Here is a 22,948-nt window from a genome sequence, read left to right on the forward strand (position 1 = left end):
TTCATTCACCCCTTATTATAGCAGACAATCAAAACGACTGTCAATATTACTACTTCTACTGTCAGTCAGTCAATACAGACCATGAGACTCAGCAAATAAAAAAAAAGTCAATATCACCATTAGAAAAACGTCAGTCCTGAGTCGATAAGTATTAGCTTTGCAATCCATAGAGCAATCATCTAAATGCTCTAGGTACGTTTTAGTTACGTTAGTGTACGTTTGCGTTAAGAGCACATTTACAGGCAATCGCAGGGGTAGTTATTCTTCCAAGGGATTTGATTTTTCTCTTTGGTTAATGCTAGTAAGTGCGTAGGCAGGAGGTATAGAAAATTACTGTGATAATCTTCTCCGTCGATCAGGATAAAGAAAAGTATTAGTTATCTGGCTACAAGTAAGAGCTACGCCATTAAGTAAAGTGTTTCCTTAATGCACCTTCTTTAATCATGTCATCAAAGTAAATGGAGGGATCTATTGTGGGACTATTTCTAGTAGGGGAAATGTGCAATGCAGAAACTACGCCTCCAGTTACCATTCTGACAACTACTTGGCCCAATAATTAACGCTTTTGTTTGGAGGAGAGAAAGATGAACACAGCTAGAAGAGTAAAAATGCGATTACTATCATTGTGAAGTTGTGTTTTCTACATTCTTTTAACATTCTGAAGCCCTCGCAATTAAATTGAAAGTGTTTTATGACTTCCCGTTCGTTCATCGGAAACTAAACGATGTTTCAACCATAGTTTCATGTGAAATACAAATAGCCTGAGTGCTGGCCGATTAAGCTTGTAGTGTATTCTGCTACAGCTTTATTTGTTCTCTTTTGCCTATTGTGTTTTGTGCAGTCCATTTTTGAGGACATGGGAGCAGTACTAGTGTTGGTGTTTTTTACTGTGTCACGGCACTGTATTGGAGCCACTAAATCTCCTCAAACGCCATTTTCATCCACAACAAAGTCGTGTACCCATTTTTACACCAGGGTGGGGTGACGAAAGTTGTCTACAGTGCCTTTCCCGATAACACAAGATCGGTAGTACGACAGGATTCGAATACAAGACCTCTGGGTCAAACACCATACCGTTATAACGCCACACAATCGCGACCATACTAATCGACTACAAGATACCTTAGGCTAATTTGCACGCAAACGCAAACCATGCTAATCTCTCCTTCTTGTTTTTTATAGGAGGACTTTTCGGCTGTAAGTTGTGCATGGTTCTGCCCAAACTCTGCCTGACCAACTCAGTCTTCACCATGCTGGCGATGGCGTACGAACGGTACCGCTCTACGGCCAAGTTCAATAAGCCAAAACTTACAGGTTTGCATTAGTACTCAATACTAGAATTTGTGTATACGCCATTTGTGCATGACCTTATTTCCTGTTTTCTCTCACGTGTCTATGACGTAGGAAAAATCCACCACGTTGGAATGGTAACTGCGTCATTGATGCATGGCCATATTTGGTGTTTTTCACTCGCGTGACCATGACGTAGTTAAGGTCCGTAATGTTGGAACTTTAACTTACTTCATTTATGCATGGTCTTATTAGGTGTTTGCACATATGTAACTATGGCATAATAAAAGCCGCATACGCATTTGTGCATAGTCTTATTTAGTCTTTACAGTGCACTCTAGTGACTTTGACATAGGTACAGCCCGCCATGTGGGAAAGTTAACCACTGAACTCGGATTTGCACATATAATTACGGTAAGATAATCATGACAAAACCAACCAATTAACCAACAAACCATCCAACGAAAGAACCAACCAACCAACTAACAAAAAACAACAACTTAATGTCTGGGGCCGCATCTGTAAGCGACACCTATACAGTACATTGTGAATCCGTCAGAATTGCCCTGAGGAAGTAGGTAGACGGTCACGTACAAAACGTCGACTGTGAGTTCATGTCATGGCTTGTGATTACAAACCATGTATCCTGTATGTATCCATATCTTTCATGTATATGTACACTTACAGGTTGCCAAACTGGCTCAATGCTCGTGCTGGTATGGTTCGTGTCGTGTATGCTGTGTCTGTACGACATCGTCAGTGGCAAGAACTATCTAATTGACATGGGAAACTCCACCGAACCTGCTCCAGTCTACATCACGGACTGCTGGTTTCCGGAATTAGGAGATGACAAGGTAGCATGATTATATATTGATCATTTAGGTCAAGTTCATCTAATCATATGGATGACATCCGATCACATCAATATAAAAAGTAAGTTTGAAACAACGAAATGTTGTCAAGGTCATAGTTATGTACAGGTGTGCCGTCAGCTATATGACGGAGGCCGATACCGACTTCCAAACACCTTTGACCCATTGCTGACGTCACACTTCCGGTCTGCGCTTTGGGTCATTTGAACTTGAAAACGATCAGTACTGATCGAAAGCTTGTTGGTAAGCGCTCTATTTTGTTCATAGATTTTAGGTGTCAATTGTATCATAATACAACCTTCTTGACAAAGTTGAACATGTTTTTCAGGATGCATACTCGTACGTGTTCGCTGCACTTGGTGTAGCGACCCCTCTGATATCTATAGCCGTGTTCTACGCGCTCCTGGTTGGTGCCATCCGCACACGGGGGTTCCAGTCACCCAACAACCCTCCCTCCAGCCCGCAGCAACAGCCGTCCGCAGAGGCCTCAACAGCAGCGTCTCCGGTAGCCAGGTGCGTAGTCTCGTTAAATCTCGTCACGTCTCGTGTTGTCTCGTTACATCTCGTGTTCTCTTGTCTAGCCACGTCTCCTGCTTCGTTCAGGTACTCAGTTGGCGGCCAAGGCTAGTAGAATAGTAGTATTCTATACATATGAATGTAACTTTTAATAGCTCGGCCGCACTACAATGAAATTTCACACAGTTTGAGTACTACTTGATTGTGATTTTGTTTTGTTACATACCAGATTTGGGGTTAGAAATACACATTTTGTTTTAAAAAAGTGGTTTTTATTTCACGTGTCTACGCCCAGGTGGAAACAAGACCGCCAATCATGATATTCTAAAGGATGAAAGCTTACCCCATATTTATCATTTTTTCCCGAGGGTATTTTGTTTGAAATTAGGATTTCATTATTTTGGGGGGTCGAAAACATCTGAAACGACTATTTTTTTTCCATTTTTTGGTTGAAAATACACCATAGTTAAAAACATTAAATGATTACACTCTAGACCAGTATCATGACGTCATAAAGGAACGATATTTTGTGCCGTTCTCGTCCCCAGAGTGCGGACCATCAGGGTAGGCCGGTCGGTGTAGACCAGTGTCATGACGTCATAAACAGACGATATTTTTCTTCCCGTTCTTATTCCCAGAGTGCGGACCATCAGGGTGAGCCGGTCGGTGTCAGGCGGTATTCTGCACGAGATCAGACAGACCAACATGGTGGCGGCGCTGGTGGTGGTGTTCGTCTTGTGTTGGGTGCCGCTCTTCGTCCTGCCGGTAATGCAGGTAAGGAAACAAGAACCCACAAATGTTTTAGAGGAACAGGATTGAATGGAAACAAACCATTCATACTACAATGGACTGGTAGAACTGTCTATATATGTACCGTTGAATAGCCACAAGGAATGGGACCGAATGAATAAAAACATTAACATGTACAAACGTTAAATCTATTTATACTCTGCTTTAAGGTATTTTTTTCAATTTCAAATTGTTTTGGAAGTTAGCTCTTATTTTAAAGGACATGATTCTCTCCGTATTTACATATGACATTATGTGCGATGCATGTTGTTTTAAGGGTGTTAGAGGATGAAAGTTTCCTGTCCCTGTAGCGTAAGCGACATGAATTCTGTGGATTCGTGGGCAGGGTTCGAGAGACGGTGCTTAGTTGTAAATGCGTGTTATACCGAAGCCGCATTATACTACTGTAGTACTGTTAATGAATGAATTTTTTTTTTACCTCATTTGAGAATAACTGCTTTACCAACGTTTAACTTCTGATGCTTCAGGCGTGGACGGAGGACAGCGCCTCTAGCGACTCCTTCATACTGCAGCTGCACATGGTTTTGGTGACCGTACGGACGATTCTGGACCCCGTGATCTACACGTGCTCGTCCCGGGCGATGCTGTGCTGCAGGAAGCGGGGCAGGGTGGGGGAGGCTCCCGAGGACATACATTTAGGCGCCCGGGACACAGTCTCGGACTGTTAGCAACCAAGCAACAGTAATTCGAAGCAGAAAAAAAATTAGATCTCTACAAGAAAATTTCATGACGATACACAACTCCATATGTCTGTTCGCGGTTAGAAGTGCGCATGGGCAAAGAGATGCATTCTGGGTGATACGTTTCGCGGACCGTGACCTTTGACATATCACCCACAATGCATCATATTGTCAATGCGCACTTTAAACCCCGAACCGGCTTATTGGAAAATTTGTATCGATAACTATAAATACATGTACCTACAAAAGGCTTTTCTGAATGAACATGTCAAAGGAAACAGTTAGTTATTTCTTAACGAATGCAAAAGTTTGTCAGGTAACAACATTTCTACGATTCAGGTAGTATCCACTACCTTACGTTAGTGACTGAATACAAGTACACTGTAGTAGTGAATGGAAGATTATCTGGTACAATCTACTTCCGAAAGTTAGTGGATGTTACCTGAAATATCTGACCGTTTACAAATTCTATCTAGTTGCTTGAGCAACGTTTGTCGTGCGTATCTTATAAACTGAATCTTTAGTGTTCATGGACAAAATACTACTGATACAAAACAGAAGAAAGTACTCAAATCAAAATTCAATGACAGTACGCATGTTCATATCAAGGAGGATTAAACTTGTTCATATCAATTGGAAATTTTGCAGAGATAGCTATAGATATAAATGAATGAATAAATTCGACTAAGATCATGTACTGGGAAAATTTTAGAATGAAGCTGTCGCTTATCCCATTAAGGTTTAGCAATGCGGCTAAGAGCGCCGCCTAGCGACGTGTTGTGCAAAAGCACATAGAATTTCATCTTGCGAACTAAGATGTTTTTCAAACGTTTTGAATGTCAAAAGCGGCAAAAGGCTTCTGAAGCATGTACCATTCAAGATTTTAGAATAAACAATAATGTACAAAAGAAAATGTACAAAAATACACTTTTGCCAAAAATAATCGCGAATATGAAAATAGTCAGTAAACATATCCCAAAAAACTGAGGAGATATGCAACTTCTTGCCATATTGAATGCAAGTAACAGACTATATTGTATATATTTTTGTAATATAACGTTTGAAACGAAGTACTATAGACACATTGGGAAATCTTTGTAAATAATTCAATTGTACATATTAATATATACAAGTGACGATTTTATTTAGTCAATGTACATACCGTTGTAACTGTACTTAACATCAAATTACGGGTAGTCGGTAGACCTTAACTTTTTAACTCTAGAGATCTGAAATTAAAGGCAGATGTAAATAAGGAAGAAATAAATAATGTGTAGGATGTAGGAATTGCTTGTTCTTCTTTCTCAATCCATGCTTGATAGCGTAATAATCAGATTTCATAAATTCAAAATCATATCAATTAGATATTCCTTTGGAGAAACTTAAAGTCGTATCTTTATGTTGCTGTATTTGCAATTAAGAAAACGTAAAATGAGAAATCTGCATGCATAAACATATTAATTAGCATAAATCTATATATAGTGCTCGACCCTCGGCCTGCTTCCATGTTGTTTGCATGTGACGTCAACATGACGTATAAGTTTACATAATGGACTTGCATTTTGATATTATTGCAATTCCGGGGTTATAATTACATGTCTAAATTTTTACATTATCTACGAACTTCCAGGTTGTATCATCCAGTATGGCGGTTGATACTTACTTCACGATCACGTCAGTGCAAATTGCATCCTTATTAAATCACGTGCAGTTTTGAGACTTAACCCTATTCAGACCGGGCTTTTTTGGTCATCCCTGGACCGGGGGGGGGCTTTTGAGGCCCTCCTTTTCTAAGTCCTATAACTCTAAAACGACGTACCGTAGGACCACCAAATTTTCAGGACATGATTTTGACATAATATCTGACAAGTATGTGACGTTTGACGTTACGTTGACGTAAGATGACGTAATTATGACGTCATCAATTTGATTATATTGGCCAAACCCATGAAAAATGGGTATTCTCAGAAAACTTCAAGTTATGCTGCAAAAATGTAACAACAAGTGCAGATAACAGAATAATAATGTTAATTACGACTTGCGTTGCCAATAGCAACATCAATGACGTCAATATGACGTCATAAAATGACGTCATGCACATCTAAGATACGAGTTGGGCTCCGCCATATTATATCCACCACATTGAATTTTTAAAAATACTTTTTTTGCAACAAATAATCACAAAGGGCAATGGAAATAGACTAAATTCATTCATTTAGATGGTTTTTGATGAAAAAATACCAGGTTGTTACAAATTTTAAGGGATAATTAGCTTGTTATTCTTGATCTGGCCATTCGGTCCGCCATCTTGGATTTTGGGATGATGACGTCATCAAATTAGCATAATTTATGCATATATAATTATGAAAGATATGCTGAATAATATAAGATTTTATTTATGTAACAAAATCGCAGTAATATAGCAAATAAATGTGAAAAATACATTGTTAGAACCAAAAATAGTGATTTTTGGCAAAACTGCATGTCAACAAACGGTTGCCATGGCAACAAGAAAAAATGGAAAATTTGTCAAACTTCGCGAAATTTTTGCCAACAATATTTTAGGAAAACTCACCAAATTTGGTGGCTCTAGCGTAAGCCGTTCTGGCGTTATAGGGCATCGAAGTTAGCGCGGGCCTCAAAAGCCCCCCCCCGGTCTGAATAGGGTTAAGCAGCTTTACATGCTGTAATGTACTAAAATATTCCATGTAGACTGCTTTTAATAATGCAAGATTTATGTATCCAGAAGTGATTAAAATCATTGAATTTTTAAAGGACTTCATTTTCGCGTCATCCTTGGAGAATCTAGGAGTGTCAATACTTTTAGTTTCATGAAGTGGACAAGCTAGTTAGTGTTCAAGTTTTCTTTTCTGCCCTTGTAGTGCCTAGTGGTATATAGGCCGGCAAGTTTCCTTGCTGTCTCAGTTGCAGGGTGTTTTTATAGTGAGGGGTTTCTATCCAGTACATTTAACTTGCCCAAAGCACCCCCTCGAACATGGAACCCTCATTTGACTTCCGAAAGACCGATGCAGCCCCAACCAAGATACCCAACCCAGAATTGAACCAGGGTCTCCTACATGAAGTTACCAACTAAGGCCACAGCAAGTAAATTTTATGGATGACATCCTCTGCAGACTGCAAAAATAGTGCGATAGGGCGGAAAAAAAACAAGATGGGTGAAAAAAAACAAGATGGCTACATATTCAAAAATAGGCACCATAAAGCTGTGATGACTGTTGTAAACAGAATTAAAGGGACAAAACATGGTATCGGAGCCAACAGAGCATTCATTCGTGTATTTAAGACATGTACTGGTGTGGTAAAAGTGACACTAGTGTGGTAGACTGGCATCACCAACAAAGTTGACACCGTAGCTTCCATATTGGTGTCCCTTTTACAACTATCCAATAAGTTTCATTTCTACAACTATTTGTACAGTCCTGGGTACCTCGCAAGTGTCACTTCTACAAGTACAAGTACAAATGTATTAGGCTACAACACAATATATTTGCTCATACTGTAATTTTGGTACTTTATCGTCATGTTGACCATCCCTGCAGAAGAAGAAAAATCTTGTTTTTTTCTTCTGAAATCAGGCGAAAATTAACGCGCGCGCTGATGTCATCCATAAAATTTACTTGCTATGGCCTAATTAGGGTGTAACTATATGACTACTACCAGTTGAGCTACATCAGCATCCATTTTCACCTTGACCTCATGCGAAGTCTTTATTTCAAAATGTGAGGAAATAAACTGGGATAGACTTACATAAAACACAAAGCTTTAACACAATCCATTCAATACCACATTCTTGCATCTTTGCTGAGAAAAAACATCACACATGGAGACACCAAGCATTGTTACTCTTTAATATCACTCCTACAAATATTCGGTCTCAAATCTCTCATTTCAAGAAACCACTGTAACAGAGAAATCATAAAAACCTCATACAAAGACACTGTACTCAGCATTTTGCAAGAATAGGGAATCTTCCAGAGGGTGGCTGTACTGTACAACGTCGTATTGGACCTACAGCGTAACTTCACACAGAAAATACTCTTATGGCTCTCCTTTAAGCATCCAGGCTTACCATTCCAAATATCAATGTTCATTCCAATGCTTCCATATAATGTAGGGTTTGATACCAAGATTCCGAGTTTCTATTTGTATCTACCAAGTTTGTTCTCATTATCGTCAGGCACCAATTTGAACGATGAAGTGAACTTCAGATTCTTTTTGAGTTACTTGAGTCAAAGTCTACACTTAGGAATGCCATTGGAATGGACGTTGGCAGTTGTTTCAATATTTACTTCTTTCCAACTTTCCTTTATTGGTTTCTAACGATTGTTTTCCATGGGGTAAGACATCCATTCACACAACATGAGATAACTTTATTAACGATTCTCGGCTCACAGACGACACGAGTGTCGGTACTTTTTAATTCTTTAAGGCAGACTTTTTTTTTGCAATTGTGAATAGAGAGGTACAAGTGTTGTAGCTGCTTCTAACGGGGCACTTGTAAAAATTTTGGTTGCTCTTTCGCGAATGGAGAAAAGCAACAAAGAGTGCATGCTACTACGATAAAGGAAAAACACTAAAAATGTAAAGATAATAATAAATTTGGTGGCACTTTTAATAGACACATGGCAATGCTCAACACATTCATCACTATATAGACAGGCTAAACTTAAAGAATAATCATTCACATCCCACAAACGCTCGCAATCCGAGCGCTCTCCCCCGTTGTCAAACAAACGGCAACATTTACAACAACATAAACAACAAGTGGAATACTTAAAAATCCAACATCCTCTTCTTTGCACTCATTAATTAATTTGCCTTCTGGCATATGTTAAATCATCAGAGATATAATACACATAACCTTAATCATCGTCGTCATCATTCTGACCCAAAAAGAGACACATTTTTGAAAATTAAATTAATGTATTCCAGACCAGGATACGGTATATATCGTACTGCTAGCGGCTCGATTTAGGAAGTATACAGCGTAAGTCGATGAGACATTGAAGAACTGGGTAGCGCCGATTTCTAGGCCCTGAAAATTGCAATGCACTGCACATAAACAGCCCCTTAGGATACATATCAATATCTTACTTATGATTCTATCCCTGTTAAGGGGGGTGGGCAGGTACCATGGAAGTAGACGGCTGGTTTTGTAATGCTGTTAGATATAGATGTACATGTAACAGCTTTCCCTATCGAAGCACACACGAAGAGAAACACTGGCAAAGATGGCAAGTTTAAATGGGAATTTAAAAGGCTTGAACGTCATGGATAAAAAAATTTGAGAAGCATTTTTTTGGGAAATAGTTCAGTTGCACACAAAAATTTGTACGTTTGTGCATCTATAAAGGGTTGATTTGCAGCAGCAGCAGTTTGGTGCACAACTGTGTGTGTCATTGAGTTGCAATTCAATCTGGGGTTTGAAGTTCAAACTCGCAGCATACTGGCATACATGTACGTTAGCGGCAAGAAAGGGAATTTATGTTTTGTGGCAACAGGCAGTTCACACGAACACCGCACTTTGGTTTCATTCAAACGCTTAACATTAACTGGTTACACGCACATCGTTACACTGTACATGGTTGTGAAGGGCACTTCCTTATGAGTTGTCTCGCGACGTTTGTTTCAACAGTGCTCTCACAAATATGTTCAGTTTGTGCCCACCCCCCTCCCAAGAGTCAATCCCACACAGGGAATAGTCTTCTGCTTTTCCTAAAACAAGCTAATAAAAACGTACCAATCATTTGTATTCTATCCAGAAGGAGTGTCACAAATGACGACTAGCACTTCTGCGTAAGGTACAGGTACAGAGACGTAGCACGCGGTATAGGAAGCCATTGCATATCCGAGAGAGAGAGAGAGAGAAAGAGAGAGGGAGACTTGAATAGCACAGTCCACAAAGATACAAAGCACCTTTTGAACACAGGATAGTAACCTGCATACACTGAGACACGATCTATTGTTTTACTTCTTCGTATGGCATTTCCCGTTTGATTTTAACCTGTACACGAATGCCAGCACCTTAGTCTGTACGGAGCCCTACTTGGGTTCGCTGCTTTTTCGAGCGTCGGTCGCAACGACAAGGTTGACACGTCATGGCACGACGGAGTGCCCGCTTGCTTGTAAGTTCCTGAAAGGGGTGGGGTGACAAAGGCAACGAACGAGTCCTACAGTACACAGATACGCCTGCAGAGATGGGGGAGTCCTATATTGTGTACGCGTTACACCTGGGGTTTGTTTCGCCAACGGACGTGCTCCCGCCCCTCCCCGTATATTACGTTCCCTGTCCAACAATAGCAGCATTGCTGAAAATAAGTCGGAAGTGAAGAAAGAGTGCTACTTATCCACTGTATCTGTTTTTTCTCAATTGTCTCTACATACAGCGTTACTCATCATCTAGAAAAATAGAGCCTGGTCCTCTCAGCTGGCAGGGCGGATGGGTGGAGTCAAACGGGCCCGTTAGCAGCACCAGTCGCGGGAACTAAAGTCTCCACAGGAGCTTTCGTACCTTCTGGCCTGTAACGGGTAGAAAAACAAGAGTTAAAACATGTTGGCTTCAAACCACAAAATGGACAGAAGACATGGATAACTAATGCAGGGCTCAAAATACTAGGTGCACCAAAAAGAATTAATAATTTGAAGTTGTACTTTGGGTTGATAAAAATTTTGGATGCTCCAAAACTGTGTGCTAACATTGTACATGTAGTAAATGCTATTCTGTATATCTACAAATGTACTAAGGGTGGACACTAGTCCAGAAAATTTAGGTGCAGGTCCGGTCAATGTCCAGGTCTGGACCTGAACCTAATGAGTGATACTTAAAACAATGGTCTATTTTGCTACAAAGTATTCTGTTTGGTAGAGTATATATCTGGCATCCATTTGTGTTTTAAAATCCTATTTTCATGTAAATAACATTAACTGCCCCTGTTTTAAACCAAGTTTAACTGTAGAAAATTTCTCTACTTCCCTTGTTATTTTCTTGGGCTGGTAAGCCCCAAAACATGTGAATGCCTGCCAGTGTAAATTAAAATCTTGTCATTTTCGAATCGGTCCAAAGTCCAGTCTGATTTTTTTCAGGTACGTTTCTTCTGCACCAGTAAAAAAGGAGAAAATGGTTTTGTACCGGTACACTCCTGGTGTACTGGTACCTACTCCTAGTATCTACCGGTACATCTATATGGACAAGGATTAATGTTGTACCTCATCGTTTCCATTGCTCCTATCTTCATCTCCACAGAGTTCTCAGTTGTGGCAGCAGGGTCCGTCTGGTTGACATGACTGTTGTCTGTTTTGGGTGCTCCCGGGGTCGGGGCTGATTTTGCCTCCTCCCCTTCTTTCTTCGTCACACCAGATGAAAGGATACTAACAAAATCAGAAAGAAAAAAAAAATGTCATCTCCCTTTGTTTATCTTATATTTTAGTGTCTGTTAACTGATGGGACTATTCGTCCTTTAGAATAGATAATATTCCCATTGATACAAGCGTTAAGAATCCTGTATATATTGACCACCTGTCCAAACAGACCAGATTTTATTGGCCCCAGAGTGGTCTTCTTTGGAAGGTTTGACTGTACTGTAGACAAAAACATTCAAATTAAAACTACAGATACAAGGTGTGGCATCATGTGTGGCATAACTGGTAGAGTGTTGGGTTCAGAACCTAGAAGTTCACGAGTTCGATGCTCATTGTGTCCCGACGTTGTGCCCTTGTGAAAGACACTTAACACGACCTTCCTCACTTTACTCAGGTGATAAAATGGGTACCTGATTTCCATTGGGAGGTACTACCTTTACCTTCTGTCTGTATTTTGTACACTGATAAATAAGTTGCTAACTTGAATGCAGTGCCACATTGTCCTCATCTGTTCAAAAGCAAATGAATAATAAATAATAAAAAACCCACAGATACTAACTTAAAGTTCTGACTGAGCTCTTCTGTTGGGTCGTTTGTGTTGCCAGGACTTCCCTGCTCTGTGCCCTGTTGTTGTTGTTGTTGTTGTTGATGCTGAGTGTTGTTATTACTCTGGTCCTTGTCCCCGACGGTTGCTGGAGTGTTTGGCTGGGCTGGTTTTGTCGGTGAGGCACTGGGAGAAGGGGTGGGGCTGGAAGAACTTGTTCTGTAAATTTAAAAAAAAAAAAAAATCTCAGTGAAAAAGTCAACATGATCCTAAACAAGATTAGTTCACTTAAGAGAAAGTCTAAGGTTCATTCGGTGACACAATAATAAAACATCACTGTAGCCCTTGGGCTAAATAGCATTTGTATGATTGTACAATACATAGTTAAACCAGAAATATGAAAACCGTTACTAAAACCTATCATGATACATGTAAGTACACATACAGTCACACACCAGTTTTGATGTTCACAGCCGTGCACAATATGGCAAAGTAGTGTACAAGAAACGGGAGATTTAAACTGACTGAGTTGTCCCTGCATGGGGGTGTAAATAATTCATTGCCAAAACACAAAACACAACATTTTTTCCCCAAGCCTTAGGTCAGATTTAGTTTTTCTATAATACACCAGACCTAACCTTGTTTCTCTGTTATCAGAATTTCCCTGCTTTAATGAGCTGCTGCCGTCTTTGGCTGGTGACCCCTGAACTGTTTCGCTTTGCTCCCTGGAGCTGGCCGCTCCCATTTTCTCCTCCGCGGGCGCTTCTCCCGTCTCCGTCGGTCTCGTCTCGCTGGCGGGCGTCCCCTCCGTCACGCCGGTTCTGTTGGGCTGCTCCGTCTGTTGTGGGGTTTCGTCCACGTTCATTGCCTCTACTGTATTTGCTAGTGGTTGGGAATTTCTGTTTGACAAAATAAGTTGCTCTGTTAATAGTTATATGATCTCAATTGACTGATTCCGTTGAACAACATAACTCTATTCTATTTTGAACAGCCCGGTCAGAAAAAGTGCTAGTAGGACAGAAATGTAGTCAATAATACTGACTTCGGTTTTGCATCTTTAGCCCTGAAATGCGAGCTCAGTATAGGACAACAACGAAATAAAGAGGAAAGCAACTCTGGCACTTGCTGATAGGAAGCTTGTACCACATGCCAACTATAGGACCCTGTCCCCCCCTACACACATGTGTATGTGTATCCAGCCTATCAAGTATTCTTAACTAGTATGTCTTCACAGGGGTGTTTCGATTATGCAGGGATATATTTCGCAGTGCGTTACGCAAGCTTTCGCAGTGTAATACGCAAACTTTCGCAGTGAGTTCTGCGAAATTTCGAAGGACGTTTCACGAAATTTGATGCGTATTTCGTGAGCGCCACTGTACTGATTTTGTTAGCTGCAGAACTGTTTGCAACCTAATGTAGTCAATACAGTCTGTTAGCTACTTGAAAGTGTAACCCCACCCATGCATGCAAAAGGTTGACATGCATCAATATTACATGTGTACCTTATAGACGTGAACTCGTCTTCAGGATCGGTGCTGCTCTCACCGACCTCTGGTAACCTGGTAGACTGTTGTACAGTGGTAGCGAGATCTGCAGGTGCACTAGCCATCACTGTAGGGGCAAAATTTCAGCACATCTCAGGGTAAGACATGTCCTTTGGCCCATTTGCCCAGGGCAAGTGAAAGGTCTAACAGCCATATACATTGTACGCACCTTTAGAGAAATGTCCAACAAGCTGAGAAAATTGTAACAACCTTCAATTCCTACATCCATATCTGGTATTCAAATTTTCGACAGCAGGGACGGCTAAGTGCTTTCAGATTCTTCTACATGTAGATGAAGCCTGCGTGATAGCAGTTGAACCCATGTGATAACCCAAGTTATCACCCAGTCCATACCAGGAGTATCAAACATTTTCATGGTCCATGCACATGTATATCTACTATGACAATAGATTTTGAAATCCTGACCACAACAATTTTATTTTAAGTTTTTAATATCACTAAACCAATTCTCTCTCTTTTTCTTAAACACCTTTTGTTTACACAAAACACACACTGTAAGACTAAGACAATGACTTCTCTGTACTCACGATAAGCGACTCCTTTTCTTAGACCGTCTGTCGGTGCTTCGTTGGTCTCCATGGCTATTGGCGAACTACTGCGAGGTTCTGGATTATTGCTGTGGAGAGAATGTAACGTGTGATTACATGTAGTTTGTAAAGATTCTATTGCAAAGACATGATGCAAAGTTTAGACATTCTTCTACATAGGGTCTCCCTTAGAAATCGGTTAAACAAAAGATAAAGGGACTTGTCTGAGGATTGTTACATAAACGACAATCAGTTATTGCCAGCAAAATAGATGCTTCATTCTTCTCCCTATAGTGATTCAAGCTCTGTGTCTAAAACTTACGTCTTATTTATGAGCTAGCAAGTAAGCTATACGGATATCACTAGGGGTGGGTACCAGTCCAACTCAATAGGCTCAGGTTCTGGTCTAATGTACTGGGCCTAAATACTAAGAGATACATTAAATTTACAGGTACTATTCTAGTTCTAAATAGTATTTAGAAGTTGCTGGGTTAACTGCTTCTGTCTATTAGGGCATCTACAAAAGGGCATTTCTTATATATGAAAATCAATTAAATGTTGGAAAAATAAAAGGGAAGAGAACAGATCTCTGAAGCCTTGGCGATGTACTTTGCTTTAGTCTATGTCTTGGATGGACAAGCGGTATCTGTTTTGGTTTAGTTTAGCACCAAGTCTTGTACAATGAGGTTAAGGTTTTTCACATCAGTTCAATTTTAGTGGTTTTCATATCCAGTTTACCAGTGCCCACCCCTATATGTCAACTTGCAATAGCTTGAATTTTCATTTACATTTATGATCTGCATGCACATCTAAAATTTATTTTTTTGCTTCTATTCTGGGTCTCATGCAAGCTACAAATGTACATGTACATGTACCGGTACAAGCACATTCGGCTAGATTTCTTTCTGGGTCTGAAGCAAGTTACATGCAGATTCGGGCAGATTTCTTTTCATACTAGCATTCCTTTTAGGGATGTCTAGGTGTCAGAGTGTCGATTGTTGAGATCACAAGGAAGCAACTGTTACATGGTTCCCTGTCATACCAGTACCTGTCACTAGGTCCTAACGGGGTAAAGTCTGCGAAACTGGCCCAGTCGTCTTGTTTCTCGGAACCACTGGGCTTACTCGGCGGGACACTATCGAAATTCGCCCACCCGTCATCCGTGGCGGTTTTGTTGGTCGTCGTGGTGACGTCGTCCCAGCCGCCGGCTCCCGTTTCCATGGCAATGGGCGCAGCATCCATGGGAGATTCGTCGAATGTGGCCGTCCAGCCTGAAAAAGAAGGTCCAAGATACATGACCATTATGTACATCGGCCTGTACCTTCCAACTGACAAAAAGTGCCTAACAAACAAAAATCACAATCATGACTGGGGGTGGTACAAAACTGTTTTCTTATTGGATCAGTCCAGAAAAAATGGACCTGAAAAAATTAGGTGGAATGGACCATTGTTGTGAGTATCGACCATTCACAAGTTCTCACACACCGGAACAGGTGCAGGTTCAGGTCCGGACCTGGACCTCATTCTCTGTACTCTGTAGAATGACTCCAGCGTTTATCAGTGGGAACCTGAATAAACAAACAAAACAAACAAACCATCGCTGTTGTCGACATCCATCTTGGTGTCCTCGGAGGCACTTGGAGAGGCAGGCGAGGCGTCGGGCTTCGGGCTGCTCGTTTTCAGCGGCGAGGGCGGTTTGTCGGAGCGCAGCGGTGAGGTGGTGTCCTCGGAATCCTCCTCGCTGTCACTGCTGTTGTCACTCCCATCGCTACCCTGGTCATTGCTTGTGGTGGATATCGTACTGTGGGTGAGAAGGGAAAGATTATGACCTATTGGATTCTTTGAGTTCTTTACACCCAACAAGGAACACGATCAACATTTCAGTAGCATGCATAGTCCAGTGGCAAGCAACCCTGCCTCTGGAACTAGAGTTTGATTCCTTAGGATGCAGTCCTTAAGCCAAACAAATTTAATTTGTTGATTCTCGGATTTTAAAGATAATAAAAAAAGATATGCTTAACTGGAAAAACGTAATAAAAACAAAGCCCAAGAACCAGGTTTATGCCTTGGCGTTCTCAGGTTTATGAGTTACATTCAGGTTTTCCTCCGTGTCCATTGCTTTTAGTTTTATGATGTTTCGCTTGCTGCTGTATATTTCCACTTAAAAAAAATCCGAGAACGAGCAAATTAAATTGGTGGCCTTAGGAAAGGACATTAAGTCGTGGTCCACTATTCCTTGTGCTTGTCGAAAAGAGCCAAGGAGCAATTGGGAGCAAAGTCGTGAGAAGATCTAGAGTGTGTGATATTCAAATTTCCACCCTTTAGGTCCAGGGGCAGGGTCTTCAGACACTGGAATCACACCCTAAACAAACAAAGAAATATCGAACAGTCTTCTTCGTTTCACAACCTGTTTTTATTCTTCTGCAGACGTTTCGGTGACTGTCTGTCACCTTCATCAGTGCAAAATGAAATATACTAACGTTACTCGGTGCGATATGACCTATACAGTGCAAATCGAACTAAACCTATTGTGACGTAATTACTTGACATGGAATGTTCTCGAACGTGATACGTTAATCATCCTTGCCACTTTGTGACGTGGTAGTGGCAAGGATGCGGTCCCAAACATGGCTAAGTTTATACCCCCCTTCGTCTCTATTCGTATCACGTTCGAGAACATTCCATGTCAAGTAATTACGTCACAATAGGTTTAGTTCGATTTGCACTGTATAGGTCATATCGCACCGAGTAACGTTAGTATATTTCATTTTGCACTGATGAAGGTGACAGACAGTCACCGAAACGTCTGCAGAAGAATAAAAACAGGTTGTGAAACGAAGAAGACTGTTCGATTGATCTACCAACCTGATGAAACTATTTACGGATGAAACAAAGAAATATTTACAAACCCACCTTTGTCTGGACTCCACGACGGATGAGAACGTCAGCTCCTTCTCCTCCCAGATGTCTTCCTCATCGCTCCCGCTATCGTCGAACGTGCTGATTCGCTCGTTACAGCATGCCTCAAACAGTGCCGAGTTGGGCTGCATAAGAAAAACAAAAACAAACAAGAAAACAAAACAATTACGGCGCGACTCCTAGTCGTGTTTGAGAGGACCGTACAGAAGGAGGGAGTACGTACACATACATGTACATGTGTGATTGATTGCCCACCCCGTGTGCACACCACTCACCGTGCTGGGACCTATGGTACTCATGACCTCTTTGCAATAGGCTTCGAAGAGTGCTCTGTTGGGCTGCATAAGAATTAAAGAATACGACATGTCAACAGAAAGGAAAAAAACGTGTCCCAGAAATTCCCACCAAGGAATACTACGCCACACCAAATTCAATTGTTGCTTCTCGGATTTTTTAGAAAAAAATTAGACCGTCATGTAAAAAAAAATGTCTGGGCTGAAGATGTACAGCTTAAATAACACAAAAAACAGCAGCCTGAGTAGTTAAATGGCACATTTTATATATGATTCCCTTCCTTTGGTTTGTTACTAATGTTCTGTTGAAAAACTAAAAGGCATTGTTTTAGACTGAAATGATGTGTATGTGGCTCTGAATGGTAATATTTACAGGTTTGTGATAGGAAAGTCTGTATTTTTTCTTTCGAGACTTCACTTTTTTTTTCAATTAAAAAAAAAGGACAGGCAAATCCGAGAAGCAACAAATAAAATTGGTGTGGCCTTAACTTTGCAAGGGTGAAAGAGTGCTATACTAATGTGATTCTACAGAAAAGCGTATAAAATATAAACTTGTATTTTATAAAGGTCAGAACTAATATCCAACTAGTGCTATTTGAAATGAGTTGTGAAGAAACTAAGCTACATGCAATGAAAAAAGATATGAAATATCAAAACATGAGTGCTAAAACTACATGTACAAGGTACAGCCAAACCTGTACAAGGGACCACATAATTGTAAGGACGACATGGCCATTGTGGCCAATTAATAAATGGTTCTTAGATAATCTTTCTCACTGACCAAATCATGTCTTTAAGTTATTGTCTATACTCTAGTGGCAAACCAACTGTTTACTTAAAGCCTTTTTTTCTAGGGTTGTTACTACTGACAGGTTTGACAATACAGTCAAAACTGCCCAAGAAGACCACTCAGACCAATAAAATCTTGTCTATGTGGACAGGTGGTCATTATAGACAGGATTTGCAATGCTTGTGTCAATGGGGAATCTAAGGGATCACCAAAAAGTGGTCACAATGTCCTAGTGGTCCTTATGTAGAAGTGGTAACTTGTACAGGTTTGACACCTATGTATATCTATGTATACACTGGCAGATAGTGGGATATTGCACAACAGCAACAACAAAGGTGGTGGGATCTTATTCAATGCAGAATGGCAGCAGCGGCAACGTATTCTGAACCTGAGATTCATATGGGCACAACTACATGTATGCATGAGAGCATGACTGAAAGCACTGGGATACAACAGGTTAGACATAGACACTACATGTGGCAAGGCCTCAGCAAGTATATCTTATGATTGTCATGCACACATTCATAATTTTGTTCTGGTTAAAAAAACAAAAACAAAGTAATATTGTTACTCAGTTCTTGCAACAACAAAAACACTTGTTAGCACATCAGTTCTTGTATTAGTCTCTATTTTGAAAGACTTCATTTTTTTGTACTCTCTCATCAGATTTGTACTCTGCAGAGAATGTCATCCATGCAATTTACTTGCTGTGTAACAGCTGTAAACAAAGTTTCAAATTTTACAGAAACTTTGAAGCCTGGAGTTTTGCTAATCGGAAAACTTGAAAACAGTTCTGCATGGAATTTAACAACACAATTGCAACACAAAAAAAGAATGACAAAAACGTACAGGTGAAAAATGAATTGGCATATAACAACACGTGGAAATGCATGTACATGTATGTAGCATAAAGCATAACACAAATATTCATAAAATCCCCACACCAAAACAACCACATGTACATGTATATTATACATAGCAATACAAACAAAAGAACACACAGTTTTGCTTGTAGTATTAAACCAATTCGAAACCATTTCAATTCAGCGTCAGTTTAACTATCAACAGTGTTAAAGTTTAACTTAAACACCAAAGATTTCAAACATACATTAAGTTCAACACTTCAACTTCAAGTCTTTTTCCAAATCAACAGGTGAAATATATGTATTTTTGTCTGTTTTGAGCAACAAGTTCTAAAGACTTTGCATTGCATGCCAAAGAACAAGTTTAATTCTTTAAACACATGCACAGACACATCAAGCTTAACACTGGCATTAAGCTACATTGTCTAGCAGACAGTTGCTACACTTAAGGCTTATTCCATTTTAAAGGTCTTTTCTTTTAAAGAAGAGACAGTTTTGAATATTTTTTTGCATTTTCCAAATCCTAAGAAAGATGCACTTTTAAGTCAGAAAAGAAAGCAATGCCTCTCAGAATTTCTTTGACAAGACATAATTTCACAAGAAAAATTTCAACCTTAAAAATGGAATATTCCTTAGATTGGGCTACTGAGACTTCCCTACACACTTTATTTGTACACAGCAAGATGCGAAAAATAAAGAGATCAACTCACGTTTTCTTCATTTGCATTTGTGGAGAAGTTAATGTCAGATATCCTATCGAACGGTGCACTGCAAAAGAGAAGGGGAAAACAGGTCAGGAAATGACTGCCCTTGTGAGGCCAAGGCACATATGTACAGGTGACAACTGAAAAATCTATTTGTTCAAGTGCTGTGTTAATGTACGACACCAAACTTTTATACATGGAAAAATTATCTAAGGACATTTTCGGCAGCAATTTGGCTAGTGTCTTGTCAATTACTGCTCAATTCTTAGAAATCAACCAAGTTTCGCAGGTCATCAGACCCCATGCAATCTGACAGGACTACATCTTCTGGAAAGAAAATGTTCTCAGCTCTAAAAATTTGGCAACCTTTTGGCAATCAATATTATAAGGTCAACATTAAGTCGTCAGTGATGTGATGCCAGGTCAAGCAGTGTGTTTTAATTGGAAGATTTTGGTATGAACCTGCAAATCCTAAGTGTATAGCAAGCAATCTATCTACTAGGCTATTGCACTGGCTCCATGAAGTGCAAAGCTCATGAAATTTCACCTTTCTAAAAGTGTAGCAATACCCACGAATACAATACAGGGTAGGCAGAATGAATAAAAACAGTATGAAAAACAATATGTAGTGTGTGCAAACTTGTGTAACGTTGGTCTTGTACAGTTAGCATTTTTGACATAGAATTAAACTTAAGGTTCTGGGTTAGAGTCATGCCCCAACGTTGTGCCATTCGAAAAGCACTTTATACCTATTCACCTGTGTGAATCATGTGAACATATGAGTACAGACAGCTACATCCGTACATGCAGCATGAACATATTTGAACATAAATGAGGTAAAATCTCTAAAGCTGATACAGAGAGAACCCACAAACTTATCAAAGAGATTGGAAATACATCCCAGTATAAGTGGATCAAACCTAAAACTCCAGACTCTTACACAGCTTGTACCTATATAATGTACGAACTGGTATGTTACGCCTAAATGCAATTTACCTGTTATGCAACATAAAGAAAACATAATGTAGCGCTAACTTACTTGACATTTTCTTCCTGGTCAGCAAACTCTTCGTCGTTGAAGCCAAACTGGTCAATAAAAGTGGACGTCATTTGTTGCATCTGATAATCAGAAAAGGCCTGGGCGGCGTGGGCCCAGAGAGGGGGTGGTCATTTGGATTGGGTGTCCCGCGGGTGGACGGTGTGTTAAAACCCCCGCCACCGCATAACTAGATCACACACGAGCTAAGCAAACTCTTCCAATGCACCCCTTATACGTGTATGGTATGGTTCTATATATGGTTGGTGTGTTAGTATGGGACACGGTTCACACAACACAATGCCACAAAATGTCACTCAACCAGTGCTACAGTAGATGTTCAGCTGATGATACTAGATGTTCAATGGTTAGATGTTAAAATTATAAAATTAGGCATGTTTAATTTGCAGTGGTTTTGGCTTCGCAGTTTAATACTGACTTCTCTACTACGAAATCGCAACATTGTAAACATGTGTTTCCATTGTATCACAACTTTACAACAGAAGTCTTTCAACAGCTAATTTGGAGAAGCCAAAAACCTCCTTTAACCTTATGATGCAAAAATAGGGTAAATTGGCAGTAACTTTGTAAATGCTTCAATTGGGATTTTACAAACATAAGACCTTTTTTCTATCCGAACATTAGGCAAAATCGAAAGCCATAACCATTTTTGAAAGATATTAATCCAATATTGCAAACAGTCCAATTGTGGAGAAAGTTACAAGAAGTATTAGATTTTTTTACTCTACTTACCCTCCTGTTAAACAAAAGCAATGAACATTTTTGAAAGGTAAATTTTCTATTCGATTTGGTTTTGTTTTGAGACAATGACAAAGGCATTTTAAACAAAAGCAATGAATATATTTTAAAGGTAATTTTTCTATTGGATTGGGTTTGTTTTGAGACAATGACAAAGGCATTTGACTAAAAAAAAAGAATACTCTTAAAGCAGAGCAAGAACATCTACTCATTGCACTGGTTCAGCAAAGGGTAGTACAACATTTAAGAACACGACAGTCTTGCACATACATGTACATGTAACATCCAAGACATTTCAGCTGACAAAGCAAGACACCAAATCCAAGGCATACCATCCTACAAGTTATACACTCTATGCAATTAAACATTTGTCATACTTCATATCAAATTCAGTGTACTGTTATATTGGGGTGCATTTGCAATTATGAAATTGTGACATGGCAGTATAATCATAATAAAAAGATCACAAACATTTGCATCTACGACCAATTATAATGTTTCAAACAATACATTTGTACAAATGTATTTGCAGTATGTCATGCAGCTTACAAGTAACATTTCTCTTTAAAATGCGTTCAGCTGATATCTACAATGTATTTTAACACAAGATAGTGGTAAAAGACATAAAAAGAGGAAGAACCAAAAAGAAGTGTCAGTAAACAGTGACTGCTTTATAGAAAACAAAAGTGTAAAGTCGTCTTAAGTTAGGCTAAAATGTTTATAAATGATTTTGAAAGTTTGGTTCATCAAATTTTGTTTAAAAGCAACTTGTCTGGTTCTAATGTACATTGTATAGAAACAACTGTATTTTCATTCATTGGTTTTGTGATTTGGGAAATAATGCCAAATTGGTATAAAAACATGGAACCTGAACCTTTGTAATCAGAATTATTTGCAATTTGGTGTCATTCTGATACATACATTGTATCGGTGAAATTTACGGATAAAAGACTTTATTATGTTTTATAATTTTGTCCCAAAATTTGATAACTTGGTAAGGCTCAGACCTTATTGACCACCCCTTGTTGTTGTTGGGCATCCAATGGGGATGCCCAACTCCGATGTCTGCTTTGTAGACACATTTTCGGGGAGTGAATTATATTCTCAAGCAATCCATTTTATTTTGTCTTTTTCCTAAATCTTAATTCAAGTGTCTGAGAAGAAAATAATTTGGTGTTGCCTGAAGTGAGGTCAAGTTTAAGAGGGTTTCCTTTAAGATGCTCACCTGTTGTAAGGAGGAGTCTGGAGGAAAGGGGATGTCCTTGAAATCAGAGTCGTCGTCTTCGCTAGAGGAGTGCAGTGGGTGGCTACCAACCTGTGGAGGGGGGTGGAGAAAATTGGCTTTAGAAAAACGTGTTCGACACCTCTAAAGTTTAACCATTCAAGCTTGATTGTCTTAA

At 39.7% G+C, this 22,948-nt stretch overlaps 2 protein-coding genes across 22 annotated transcripts in view; one reads left to right on the forward strand and one right to left on the reverse strand.

Moving 5' to 3' along the window:
- LOC118406802 (vasopressin V2 receptor-like) overlaps positions 1-4,182 on the forward strand; it is a 34,928-nt gene extending 30,746 nt beyond the window's left edge. Inside the window, exons 5-9 of the mRNA XM_035807142.1 lie at positions 1,183-1,314; positions 1,978-2,144; positions 2,491-2,675; positions 3,317-3,452; positions 3,956-4,182. Of these exons, the coding sequence (XP_035663035.1) occupies positions 1,183-1,314; positions 1,978-2,144; positions 2,491-2,675; positions 3,317-3,452; positions 3,956-4,156 (821 nt within the window). The 3' untranslated portion in view covers positions 4,157-4,182. The remainder of the gene's footprint in view (positions 1-1,182; positions 1,315-1,977; positions 2,145-2,490; positions 2,676-3,316; positions 3,453-3,955) is intronic.
- A 3,840-nt stretch (positions 4,183-8,022) lies between these two features.
- LOC118406343 (serine/threonine-protein phosphatase 6 regulatory subunit 3-like) overlaps positions 8,023-22,948 on the reverse strand; it is a 41,700-nt gene continuing 26,774 nt past the window's right edge. For 8 of the 21 annotated variants that reach the window (XM_035806290.1, XM_035806286.1, XM_035806287.1 and 5 more), the window contains 13 exons: positions 22,774-22,863; positions 20,793-20,890; positions 19,760-19,817; positions 17,379-17,441; positions 17,098-17,228; positions 15,780-15,985; positions 15,233-15,455; positions 14,185-14,273; positions 13,595-13,703; positions 12,731-12,991; positions 12,108-12,311; positions 11,396-11,557; positions 8,023-10,708 (listed from right to left, as the gene is read on the reverse strand). In XM_035806290.1, the coding sequence (XP_035662183.1) occupies positions 10,639-10,708; positions 11,396-11,557; positions 12,108-12,311; positions 12,731-12,991; positions 13,595-13,703; positions 14,185-14,273; positions 15,233-15,455; positions 15,780-15,985; positions 17,098-17,228; positions 17,379-17,441; positions 19,760-19,817; positions 20,793-20,890; positions 22,774-22,863 (1,764 nt within the window). In that variant the 3' untranslated portion in view covers positions 8,023-10,638. The remainder of the gene's footprint in view (positions 10,709-11,395; positions 11,558-12,107; positions 12,312-12,730; positions 12,992-13,594; positions 13,704-14,184; positions 14,274-15,232; positions 15,456-15,779; positions 15,986-17,097; positions 17,229-17,378; positions 17,442-19,759; positions 19,818-20,792; positions 20,891-22,773; positions 22,864-22,948) is intronic. The other 13 variants (XM_035806303.1, XM_035806298.1, XM_035806295.1 and 10 more) reach the window with 5 other exon arrangements.

Source organism: Branchiostoma floridae, chromosome 19, assembly GCF_000003815.2.
Source record: "Branchiostoma floridae strain S238N-H82 chromosome 19, Bfl_VNyyK, whole genome shotgun sequence".
Classification (NCBI taxonomy): domain Eukaryota; kingdom Metazoa; phylum Chordata; class Leptocardii; order Amphioxiformes; family Branchiostomatidae; genus Branchiostoma; species Branchiostoma floridae.